The sequence below is a fragment of the Hyla sarda genome, chromosome 8 (assembly GCF_029499605.1).
Source record: "Hyla sarda isolate aHylSar1 chromosome 8, aHylSar1.hap1, whole genome shotgun sequence".
NCBI lineage: Eukaryota > Metazoa > Chordata > Amphibia > Anura > Hylidae > Hyla > Hyla sarda.
The window spans coordinates 94,958,132-94,971,131 of record NC_079196.1 but is presented as its reverse complement, the minus strand read 5'-3'; the positions used below and the strand labels follow the sequence as shown (position 1 = coordinate 94,971,131).

General features: G+C 42.6%; 1 protein-coding gene across 3 annotated transcripts in view; it reads left to right on the top strand.

Annotated features, from left to right (window-relative positions):
* TMEM41A (transmembrane protein 41A) overlaps positions 1-12,754 on the top strand; it is a 347,737-nt gene extending 334,983 nt beyond the window's left edge. For 2 of the 3 annotated variants that reach the window (XM_056534911.1, XM_056534913.1), the window contains exons 2-5: positions 6,666-6,819; positions 7,219-7,380; positions 10,658-10,796; positions 10,893-12,754. In XM_056534911.1, the coding sequence (XP_056390886.1) occupies positions 6,666-6,819; positions 7,219-7,380; positions 10,658-10,796; positions 10,893-11,107 (670 nt within the window). In that variant the 3' untranslated portion in view covers positions 11,108-12,754. The remainder of the gene's footprint in view (positions 1-6,665; positions 6,820-7,218; positions 7,381-10,657; positions 10,797-10,892) is intronic. The other variant, XM_056534912.1, reaches the window with a different exon arrangement.
* The last annotated feature ends 246 nt before the right edge of the window (positions 12,755-13,000 follow it).

Genomic DNA, 13,000 nt, shown 5'->3' with positions numbered 1-13,000 from the left:
GCACCTCGGGACCGGTCCTCAAGCCCGATTGTATTCTGGACTACGATCGGTATATGGGGGGAGTTGATCTTTCTGACAAAGTCCTCAAGCCATATGATGCCATGCGGAAAACACGGGTATGGTACAAAAAAGTTGCGGTCTACATGGTACAGGTTGCCATGTACAACTCTTTTGTACTGTCCCAGTATGCTGGCAACACAGGGACATTCCTGCAGTTTCAAGAGGTAGTTCTAAAGGCCCTCATCTTTGGTGACCGCCAAGGAGCGGGTCAGAGCACCTCTGGAACTTCAGTGCCGGCCAACACTTTCCAGGTGAGGTCCCCCACACTGGAAAGAAGGGACGATCCCAGAAAAAAAAGCAGTGTGTGTCACAGGAGGGGGATTTGGAAGGACACCACCACTCACTGTGACACTTGCCCCGATGATCCGGGCCTCTGCATTAAAAACTGCTTCAGGGAGTATCACACTTCCATGGAGCACTACATTTTTCATCCTCTTCCCTGAATTATACTCCAATGTACCAGTCCAGAGTGCATTGTCCTCCAAATTTTAAAACCAACCCCCCCCCCCCCCAAAAAAAAAAAAATAAACTCCCAAAAACCAATATCCCAATACACCTGATAAAAAGGGTCATGGGACACAGTCAACAGCTTTGGGGGTTTGCAGTTGCCTCAAATGCGCAACGCTCTTTCCCCACCTGAACGGGGTGCGCATTTGAGGTAACAGATTAGGGATGGCCACACACATCATATTCCCAGAATGATGATTCAGAGCATAGGGTTTGGGGCGGGCATAATTTTTACTTTTGGCTATACTCTGGGTCATCATTCTGGGAATTGGCATATCAGTATTAAAATTGCAATTTTCATTCCCCCCCCCCCACATAGTACACTTCATCCATTCCTGGAAAATAAATTTCGGGAACACCCGTCTGTTCCAAATCTCCCCTTCACCCCTATACACCTTCCCTAGGGGGTGTAGTGTTTGTAATAGGCTCACATGTGGGTGTTCCATTCTTGTATTTTCCTCTGAATGTATGTAACTGTTAGGTCTGTAACAAACATTGGCCTCAAATGCGAAGTCGTATTTACAGGCGACAATTCGGAGTCACATGTTAGTTGTTCCCAGAAAGATGAAGTAGAGCATAGGTTGAAAATTACAATTTTCAAAAGCTACCCTTCATCCATTCCTGGAAAATAAATTTATGAAACACCTGTGCATTCAAAATGTTCTCTTTACCCCTATACCCATTCCTCAGGGTGGATACTTTCTGTAATGGTGTCACATGTGGGTGTTTAATTTTTGTATTTTTCTCTGAATGTATGTAACCGTCAGCTACTGATAGGCCATAGGCCTCAAATCAAACAGACCTCTATGACTTCTGAGCATTGTTGTGCGCCCGCCCAACATGTTGCCCCATATGTGGATGTGTTTCCATAGTCAGGAGAAAAAGCCCTCCAAAATTTGTAACCCAATTTTTCCAATTACCCCTTGTGAAAATGTAGAAAATTCGGTAACCCCAGCATTTTAGTGTGAAAAAATCAAATTTTTCATTTTACAGCCCACTGTTCAAAAAACCTGTGAGGTGTACGTACTAGGGATCGACCGATTATCGGTATGGCCGATATTATCGGCCAATAATCACGATTTTGGGCATTATCGGTATCGGAAATTACCTTGCCGATAATGCCCCGCACCTCCAACCCCCCGACCCACCGCACCGCGACCGCCCCCCCGACCCACCGCATCTCACCCCCCACCGTAGTGTTGGGCGGTATACCGATATGGATTTTTGCCCATACCGCCATACCGGTCGGGCCCCTCCCCCACCCTCCGAGTCAATAAAAAAAAAAAATTTAACTTACCCGTAATGGGGGTGGTCCGGGCCATCCATCCTTCCTTCCTGTAGTGTCCAGCGGCATTCCGGGTGGAGGGTGCACCGGTCCGGGCTGTCCTTCTTCTCCGGGGGTCCTCTTCTCCACTCAGGACAGGCTCCGGCCTAGTACGCTGGATATATGCCGCTACGCCGTGACGTCAGGTGCGTCACTGCGCACGGGCGTCACTGCGCAGCGGCGTCTATGCTGCGCTACTAGGCCGGAGCCTTCCCGGAGTGGAGAAGAGGACCCCCGGAGAAGAAGGACAGCCCGGACCGGTGCACCCTCCACCCGGTATGCCGCCGGACACTACAGGAAGGAAGGATGGATGGCCCGGACCACCCTGACAGGTAGGGGGAGAGAAGCGGGTGGTGGCGGCGGCCTATGGCACCGCAAAAGCCACTGCAGTGCATTGATTTAAAGCGCCCGCTTTAAATCAATGACTTGCAGCGGTGTCGAGGGGGGATAAATAGCCGATAACTTATACCGGAATATCGGTATAAGTTATCGGCTATCGGCCCTAACCTCCACCGATTATCGGTATCGGCCCTAAAAAAACGGATATCGGTCGATCCCTAGTACGTACTCACTGTACCCCTTGTTACCTTCCTTGAGGGGTGTAGTTTCAAAATTGTGGTCACTTGCCGGGGTTTATTTTTTAGATTTTACGTCAGAACCTCGACCATTGTAGTGCAAAGCACCACTTTAGGCCTCAAATCTCAGCAGTGCTGTCTCACTCCTAAGCCCTGTTTTGCACCCGCATAGTGCTTTACCGCCATATATGGGGTATTTCCTTATTCTGGAGAAATTGTGCTACAAATTTTGTGGAGCTTTTTTTCTCTTACTACTTGTGAAACTAAAAAATTTTTGGTTAATACCAGCAATTCAGTGTTAAAAATCACATTTTTCACTTTTACAGCCCACTGTTCAAAAAACCTGTGAGGTGTAAGTACTCACTGTAACCCATGTTACGTTCCTGGAGGGGTCTAGTTTCCAAAATGGTGTCACATGTGGGGGGTTTCAGCTTTTCTGGCTCCATGGGAGGTTTGAAAATGCACATGGCCCACAACTTCAATTTCAGCAATATTCTCTCTCAAAAAGACTAATGGCACTCCTTCTGTTCTGAGACCTGTAGTGCGCCAGCAGAGCACTTAACATCCACATATGGGGCATTTTCTTAATCGGGAGAAATTGGGCTTCAAATTTTGGGGTCCATTTTCTCCAATTACTCCTTGTGAAAAAGATAAATTTGGGGTAACACCATCATTTTAGTGTTTAAAAATCTAATTTTCCATTTTCAGATCCAACTTCAACGCTTAGTCGTCTAACACCTGTGAGGTGTTAAGGTTCACTGCACCCCTTGTTACATTCCTTGAGGGGTGTAATTTCCAAAATAGCATGCCATGTGTTTTTTTTTTTTTTTTGCGGTTCTGGCACCATGGGGGCTTCCTAAATGCAACATGGCCCCCAAAAACCATGACAGCAAAATTTTTTTCATAAATCCCACAGTTGCTCTTTCCCTCTTGAGTCATGTTGTGAGCCCACAGAGCACTTTATGTCAACATATGAGGTATTTCTATACTCGAGAAAAATTGGGCTCCAAATTTTGGGGGGCTTTTTCACCTAATACCACTTTTAAAAATGAAAAAAATGGCGCTACAAGAACATGTTAGTGTAAAAAATGCAGATTTAGATTTTTCTCCTCCATTTTGCTGCTCTTCCTGTGAAACACCTAAAGGGTTAACAAACTTTATGAATGTCATTTTGAATACTTTGAGGGGTGTAGTTTCTATAATGGGGTCATTTATGGGGTATTTCTCACAGAAAGGCCCTTTTAAATCCACTTCAAACTTAACTGGTCCCTAAAAAATTCAGATTTTGAAATTTTAGTGAAAATTTAGAAAATTGCTGCTATACTTTGAAGCCCTCTAACGTCTTTAAAAAGTAAAAACATGTCAACTTTATGATGTCAACACAAAGTAGACATATTGTATTTGTGAATCAATATAACATTTATTTGGAATATCCATTTTCCTTACAAGCAGAGAGTTACAAAGTTAGAAAAATGCGACATTTTCAATTTTTTTTTCATCAAATTTTGGAATTTTTCACAAAGAAATGCTGCAAGTATCGACAAAAATTTACCACTAACCTAAAGTGGAATATGTCACGAAAAAACAGTCTCAGAATCAGAATAATGGGTAAAGGCATCCCAGAGTTATTAATGCATATAGTGACAGTGGTCAGAATTGCAAAAAAGGGCTGAGTCCTTAAGGTGAAAAAGGGGTTAAGTTGTTCTTTTCTGTCTGACCACAGTGCTCTCTGCTGACACCTCTGTCCATGTCAGGAACTGTCCCGAGCAGGAGAGGTTTGCCATGGGGATTTGCTCTTACCCTAGACAGTTCCTGACATGGACAGAGGTGTCAGCAGAGAGCACCACTTTCTGGTAGTATACAAAGTACAAATCTGTTTAACTTTCGCGCACCAGTTGATTTGTAAAAATAGTTTTCCAATGGAGAATCCCTTCTAGGCCAAAATGGGCTTGGTCCTTAAAGGGTTAATGATAACATTCTTGAATGCTTTCCAACTTCATGCAAGGAAGGTTTTCCATCCATGAAAGCAGCAATATTTAAAATGGTTACTTTTTATGCTTTTTGCCTACACATGGTGTTTTCACGATTACTTGATCTTTCTCACTTACATAGTTACATAGTTAGTACGGTCGAAAAAAGACATATGTCCATCAAATTCAACCAGGGAATTAAGGGGTAGGGGTGTGGCGCAATATTGGGGAAGGGATGGGATTTTATATTTCTTCATAAGCATTAATGTTATTTTGTTCCATGAATGTATCTAATCCTGTTTTAAAGCTGTTAATTGTTCCTGCTGTGACCAGTTCCTGAGGTAGACCGTTCCATAAATTCACAGTCCTCACGGTAAAGAAGGCGTGTCGCCCCTTGAGACTAAACTTTTTCTTCTCCAGACGGAGGGAGTGCCCCCTCGTCCTTTGGGGGGGTTTAACCTGGAACAGTTTTTCTCCATATTTTTTGTATGGGCCATTAATATACTTATATACGTTTATCATATCCCCCCTTAAACGTCTCTTCTCAAGACTAAACAATTGTGACTCCTTTAATCGCTCCTCATAGCTAAGATGTTCCATGCCCCATATTAGTTTAGTCGTGCGTCTCTGCACCCTTTCCAACTCCGCAGTGTCCCTTTTATGAACAGGTGCCCAAAATTGAACAGCATATTCCAGGTGAGGCCGTACCAATGCTTTATAAAGGGGGAGTATTATGTCCCTGCCCCTCGAGTCCATGCCTCTTTTGATACATGACAATATCTTGCCGGCTTTTGAAGCAGTAGCCTGACATTGCATGCTGTTCTGTAGTCTGTGATCTACAAGTACACCCAGATCCTTCTCTACCAGTGACTCTGACAGTTTAATCCCCCCTAAGACATACGATGCATGCAGGTTATTAGTACCCAGATGCATAACTTTACATTTATCCACATTGAACCTCATTTTCCAAGTGGATGCCCAGACACTTAGTCTATCCAAGTCATCTTGTAACTTATGCACATCCTCTATAGACTGTACCGTGCTACAAAGCTTGGTGTCATCTGCAAAGATAGAAACAGAGCTGTTAATACCATCCTCTATATCATTGATAAATAAATTAAACAACAGCGGGCCCAGTACTGAACCTTGGGGTACACCACTAATTACCGGGGACCAATCAGAGTACGAATCATTGACCACCACTCTCTGGGTACGATCCATGAGCCAGTGTTCAATCCAGTTACAAACTAAAATTTCCAAACCCAAAGACCTTAACTTACCTGTCAGACGTCTATGAGGGACAGTATCAAATGCTTTAGCAAAATCCAGAAACACTATATCCACAGCCATTCCTCTGTCAAGACTTCTACTCACCTCTTCATAAAAGCAAATTAGATTGGTTTGACAACTTCTATCCTTAGTAAACCCATGCTGGTTTTCACTTATAGTACAATTATCCCCTATGTATTCCTGTATGTAATCCCTTATAAGTCCTTCAAACAATTTACCCACAATGCACGTTAAACTTACCGGTCTATAGTTTCCTGGGGAAGACCTAGATCCCTTTTTGAAGATTGGCACCACATTCGCCTTGCGCCAGTCCCTTGGCACAATAACAGACACCAGAGAATCTCTAAATATCATGAACAGGGGTACAGATATTACTGAACTTACCTCTCTAAGAACTCTTGGGTGTAGTCCATCTGGCCCTGGAGATTTGCTTACATTTATATCACTTAACTTACCTTGTACCATCTCTACATTAAGCCAGTTCAGTACATTACATGATGTGTTACCAGCACTTACCTGGCCAATGTCAGCTCCTTTTTCCCTAGTATATACAGAACTAAAGAACCCATTCAGTAGCTCCGCCTTCTCTTGATCGCCCGTGACAACCTCCCCATTATCATTATTAAGGGGTCCTACATGCTCTGTCCTTGGTTTTTTTGCATTTATATATCTAAAAAAATATTTAGGATTAGTTTTGCTTTCTTTGGCCACCTGTCTCTCGTTTTGAATTTTTGCTGTTTTTATTACATTTTTACAGATTTTATTAAGCTCTTTGTACTGTTTAAATGTTATCGCTGACCCATCAGATTTGTATTTTTTGAAGGCTATTTTTTTGTTGTTTATTGCTCTTTTAACATCATGTGTCAGCCATGTAGGATTTAGTTTATCGTTTATATTTGTTCCCCTTTGGTATATATTTAGATGTTGTTAATATTACAGGTCTTTGGTGTTCCCTTCAGATCTGGATGAACTTCGTGAATTGGCTGACTTCTTGCAGGAGTATAAGAGGGAGCACCAATCCTATGTCACCCTCCTGTTCTGCAGTGCCTACTTGTATAAGCAAAGCTTTGCCATCCCAGGATCCAGCTTTCTGGTAAATCAGTTATTAGATTAATGGGATATGTGTGACTTGCTTCTACTAGTGCTGTAATAGTTTTACAAAGTAAAAATGCTTTGTCATTAGGAAAGCTGTCACTTTGTCTGGTTTTGTTCTGGAAACAACCGCCATGTCTTATTACATGAACTGATAATGTGTTTTCTATATGCTAAATCTAATGCAGCCAAATTGGAAAAAATGACTTCATCTCTATTCTGTACGTGCATAAATCTTCTGCTTATAGTCCAAGTATATGAGCAATACAGCAATCTAGTGGACCTGGTAAAAGCATTGGGATAATTCAACACAAGTGTATTATTCTATTTGGTAGTATGTTTTGTACCTTGGTGCATTGCCTTTCTTTTTAGTAATAAACCCATTTCTGTTTCTTGGCAGAACCTGCTGGCCGGAGCATTGTTTGGCCCTTGGATGGGCCTGCTTCTTTGCTGCACCCTGACATCTCTGGGTGCCACATTCTGTTACGTGCTCTCTCAAGCATTTGGCAAACAGATTTTAATTATGTATTTCCCTGAGAAGATCTCCATGCTGCAGAATAAGGTAGCTGCCCCAATCTCATTCCCTGATTTGCTATAAACATTCATTTTGAATAAAACCAGTTGGCTGTATATTTTTTGCAGTTGGCTGTATATTTTTAGCTGGCCTTTTAAGATAACTATTCAGAACATGCTGTCCTGTGTGTGTGCTTAAGGAGTAGCACTATTTCTGGCCATTATATAAGTTGTATATGTCATTTTTTACCATTTTTCCTCTTTGCTGACTCTTTCTCGAATTGTTAGTTCTCTTTAAGCTAGTGTGTTAAGACTAGCCTTTATGTCATCTCCCATACACTTCACTACACGCACGCTTATTACTGTAGTATATCATGCAGCATAGTATCATCAAGAAGCAGTATGACAGAAATTACAGAGCAGTCTAAGCCGTGAATCAATACCTAATTACTAGGGATGCACCGAAATTTAGGCTGCCGAAAATTATCGGCCGAAAATGCCCCTTTCGGTATTTTCAGCTGAGTGACTTTTCCGCCGATAATTTCCGTGGGCGTGGCTTAACCCTCTCCTGACCCATGACATACATGTATGTCATGGATTGGGTGAGGACATGAAGCGGGATGCGGGTCAGGTCCACGTCATAACCGGGAGATGCCTGCTGCTATCAGTAGCTGACATTTGCCTGTAATGAAGGACATCAGAGATTGCTCCGATGTCCGTCATGTAACTGGTTGCCACAGTGTATGGTGCAGGCTCCTGACTCAAGCCCGCGCCATACCCAACGGCCCCCTGCTGATTCTCGTAGCAGGCGGCCGCTGCGGTCGGATATTACCTCCTTTAGATTGCTGCTGTCAAAGCTGACAGCGGCGTCTAAAGGGTGCTTTAAACACTCCCTGGTGGTCCAGTGGGGTGGATCGTCCCCTCGCAGCATGATTGCAGGGGGCGATCCACTGTGGAGGTAGCCGGAGGGCTTACCTCTGCATCCCTGGGGCCCGTGGCTCTGGCTCAGCAGGCTCAACCAAATTATCGCAGAGCACACACATCGATGGAATTCTATTGAACTCAATTGATATATATGAGGAATCTAATGATTCTTCCTAGAAATCCCCTAAAGGGACTAATAGTGAAAAAAATATATATTTTTTATAAAAGTAAAAAAAAAACATCCACTAACCCCTTTCATAAAAGTTAAAATCACCCTCCTTTTCCCATTTCCATATAAAAAATATGAAAAAATAATAAAAATAAACATATTTGGTATCGCCACGTGTATAATTGTCCCAACTATAAAATTATTTTGTTTCTGATCCTGCTGTGTGAATGGCGTAAATGGAAAAACATTTTAAAAGCAAAAATTGTTTATTTTGGTCACATCGCTTCCGAAAAAAAAGTAACAAAAACTATAGAAAAAAAGAGGGCAGGGCAATGTATTTTCGGTTTCAGTTTTCGGCAAAGCACAGCCTATATTTTCGTTTTCAGCCCAAAATTTCCCTTTCGTTGCATTCCTACTAATTACCAATGCCTATCTAATACTCAAAGTTAGCTCTTATGTAGAATTGTTGCTGTCTGCAGCTTCTGGCTCTCAACAAGTAGCCTAATAAAAAGACTGTTTCTTACATTCGCTTGTACTATTTTATATATGTAAAGTTTGTTTAATTTACAGTGACCATTTTAAAGAGAATCTGACAGGCTGTTCACATGCACTTAACCCAATATACCTTGTTGTAGGGCAGGTAAAGCATTTATAAAAAGTCAGCACTTTTCTGAATCTATATAGAAATTGCAGAGTTATGGAGTCGGGGAGCTGGCTCTTCAGCTTCCCTGCCTTCTCTATTTTACCTGTCTGGCCTGTCCTTCGTGATGAATATGCCAATGGTTGCTGGGGTTTAGTGCTCTGCTCTCTGAGCAAAGTGCAGGTGCCACTGCCTCACTACATCAAGAAGGCAGCGGCGCCTGTGCTCAGCTCACTGAGTCATTCCTATCATTCCCATAAAGATACATAGAGGGGCGTGTCTTGCTGCATCTTCATGCGTGGTCAGAATGGCTGCTTCCGACAGACTGCTGGGGTCCTGTTCAGAAGATCGCCAGGAGTCCCAGTGGTCGGACCCCCCGCGATCTATAACTTATCCCCTATCCTTTGGATAGGGAATAAGTTATCTTTCAGTACACTACTAATGGAGAACTGCAGCGCAAGACTTTTAACTTCCCATGTGCCAGGGCTGCAAAAAAAACTACCGGTAACTTTAACTCACCTTTCTACTTTCCCCCCTTACGCCAGTATCAGCATGCCGTTTCTCTGGTGATGCTCGGCTTCCTGCTTCTTGGGCTCTGAACGTCACACAGCAGTCAGCGTATCACTGGCCGCATCGATGTCCCGCCTCGGCCGGTAATAGGTCATGTAAGGAGCCCTGGCAGCAAGGAGAAGGTGGGGCCCGAGCTCTTTACATAACAGTGTGCTAGGGCTATCACCGGCCAGTGATAAGCTGACTGCAGTGTGACGCTCTGAGCCTAAGAAACAGGAAGCACGATGCGGCAGCCGACACGACCCCTCAATACATCGCTATGGCAGAGCCCGAGATTGCCGAAAGCAGAACTTCGGCTCTTCCATAGAATTGTATTGAGGGGGCGTGTCAGCCGCCGCTTCGTGAGGTGGTCAACAGAAGATCGCGGGGGGCCCTAGCGGTCGGACCCCCCGCAATCTGAAACTTATCTCCTATCCTTAGGATAGGGGATACGTTTTTCAGCACTGGATATCTCCTTTAAGCCCCCAAAATTTACAAATAGGTCTGTAGGTGGAAAATTGAGAGTGTTATCATTATTAAGAAGGTGAGGAGGAAAAAATGAAAGTGCAAAAAATGAAGAAAAACCTGATTTAATGGATATGTGGGAGATTCCCTTACCATAACGAATTGCTGACCTGCCGTTCTACCTAAAGACAAAACAAGACAGGCAGAAGACATGTTAAATTTATCACAGCAGAAGGGGGAAAAATTGGAAAAAGTGTGCACATCTATTGACGCCTGCAAGGATAGAGCAAGGTGCCAGGAAAGGTATGAGAGTGAACCCATACCAGCTGTGGCTGTGCCCGGAGCACAACACCACCATAGGCGTATAGTATATAGTGGGTCAGCAGCCATGTCATTCCTCTGATTTCCGCGTTCTCCAGACGGTTTATTCAACTCGAGTTATCGTGAATGAATCACTAATAAGAAAAGTTAAGACAAAAGTTCATTATGTGGTGCTGGAAATGTCAGTTTAAAAGATACTAAGATGTCTTTGAAGTACTAAGTCCTGTTCTTGTGTGTTTCTAAATGTCTTTAATATAGATTGAAGAAAACCGTAGCGGCCTCTTCTTTTTTCTTCTTTTCCTGCGTTTGTTCCCTATGACACCTAACTGGTTCCTGAACCTCTCCTCACCCATCCTGAACATCCCAGTAGGACAGTTCTTCTTCTCGGTCCTCATTGGTACGTAACCAGTAATATATTTGACATGATATAGTGTGTGTTGATACTCTGGAAGAACTTGAACAAAGTTGTCATCTTGTTTTGCTTTACATATAGGTCTCCTACCCTACAACTTCATCTGTGTCCAGACAGGCTCCATTTTGTCCAAGATCAAATCTCTAGATGACATGTTTTCTTGGGGAACACTACTAAAGTTACTGGCAATAGCACTTGTGGCACTTATCCCTGGCACCATTGTGAAGAGGTTCAGTCATCATAAGCCAGGATTAGAAGGGAAAGAACACATGATGAATGGCAGAAAATCTACGTGAAGGTTTTCCTCTGTTTAGGACACTAATGAAAATATCTTATATTTTTTTTGGTAGACAGGTGACCACATCTCTTACTGTACGGATTTGGCATTGGATCGTTTTGTCTATAGTCAGGTATTTTTAGCACCTATTGTATAGAAAGTTTACAGCATAAAAAGTCTTAAGTCAGATGTGGGTTCTTGGTGCTGATCAATCACTTTTTAAGCAATTGTTTTATATTTAGGCTATGTTCACACGCCGGAATGTCCGCACGGAGAAACTTCATTCCGCAGACTGCGAGGCGCTGGCATAATCTGCCGGTGCTAGAACCGCACAGGAATGCGCCGTCTCATAGACTGCTGTGCATTACGTGCAGTCTCCCTACAAAGAATGAACGTGCTCATTCTTTGTGCGGACACGGAAATCCGCCGTGTGCACTGCGCAGCAGAATCTTTTTGAATTCAATGGGACTCTTCTACAGCAGGATCTCCATGCAGGATTCCAATGAGGAATCCGGCACGGAAATTCTGCCGTGTGAACCTAGCCTTAGTGTTTGGTAAGAAACTGAGGTTTGTCAAAGATGTATTTTTACCTCTTATCTGTTTTCTATTCTATTGCAATTTATACAGATCTAAAGTAGGGGAGAAAGGAAATGCATTTTTAAAAGCATCTGCCCTCTGACTGATCTTTTTAATTTAGAGCATATAAAGATGCCCTGCACTTGAGGGAATACAGATGGAGATGCATTCACTGAACAACCCCAATCCTAGATTGTACTCCCAGCAACCATATGCTAATGATGGCAATTGAGCATCGGAGTGTGACAGGAGCCCTCTCAAAGTGCTGAAATTTCTCACATGCCAAAATAAGCATACAATGCAGGGAATCAATTGGATGATAGTAAGGGATGGTGTAGGAGCACCCACAAAACACTAACCCTACCTGCCTTTGAGCAGGACACTAATATAACTAGCTGGCTCAGGTTGCAAGTGCTGTATGGTGGGAGCTTTGGAGTAGAAGGAAATTACCTATTAATTTATTTTCCGCACAGTCCCTTGCCTCCCATTGAAAACAAAAAATTTTTATGTTGTGTGTGGGTTTTTTGTTTGTTTTTCAAGGTAAAAACATACCGTAGTTTTTGACACAGAAATTGCGGCAGTTCCTGTGTCAAATACCACGCAGATATTGTCCATGTGAACAAAACCTAAAGGGGTTTTCCTACTAACAACACTGTTGGAGTTTGGTAGGAGTTTAAACATTTAAACCCCTACTGGCCACAAGAACTGATGTTCCATGTCCACCTTGTTGAATGGAGAAGTGGTCAGACATGTACATTCAGCTCTTTGGGCCTGACAAAAATAGCCGAGCTCTGTACTCATCAGTGTGCATAGGTGCACACACTGTATTTTGAGGTTTAAAAATGTCTCGATTTACAGGCAAAGCATGTTTTTCTGATTTTTTTTTTGCTAGTAGGTGCTACAGCACATGCTTGCAAACCAGAAGATTTTATTTTTTTATTTTTTTTAAATTAGACACTAGTCGCCCAAAACAAGTCCCTTGCACTTATGTTTATCGCTGTTATAATTACAACCATAAAAACCTACATGTGAACTGATAGATGTTAACAGATGTAATTGAGTGGGAAAAATCTGCCCTACTGACGCATGTTTAATACAACTCCTACACAACACGCGCAAATATATATATATATATATATATATATATATATATATATATATATATATATATATATATATATATATATATATATATATATATATAATAAAGGCACAACAGCACTCCTGATGCAAAAAAGAAGGCAGGGTGCAGGCAACTGAAAAAAGGATTAGTCCATAAATTCCTCCAATTCCATAAAAGTAAAAAGCAGTGCAGCACTCCATATAGTGAAAAACA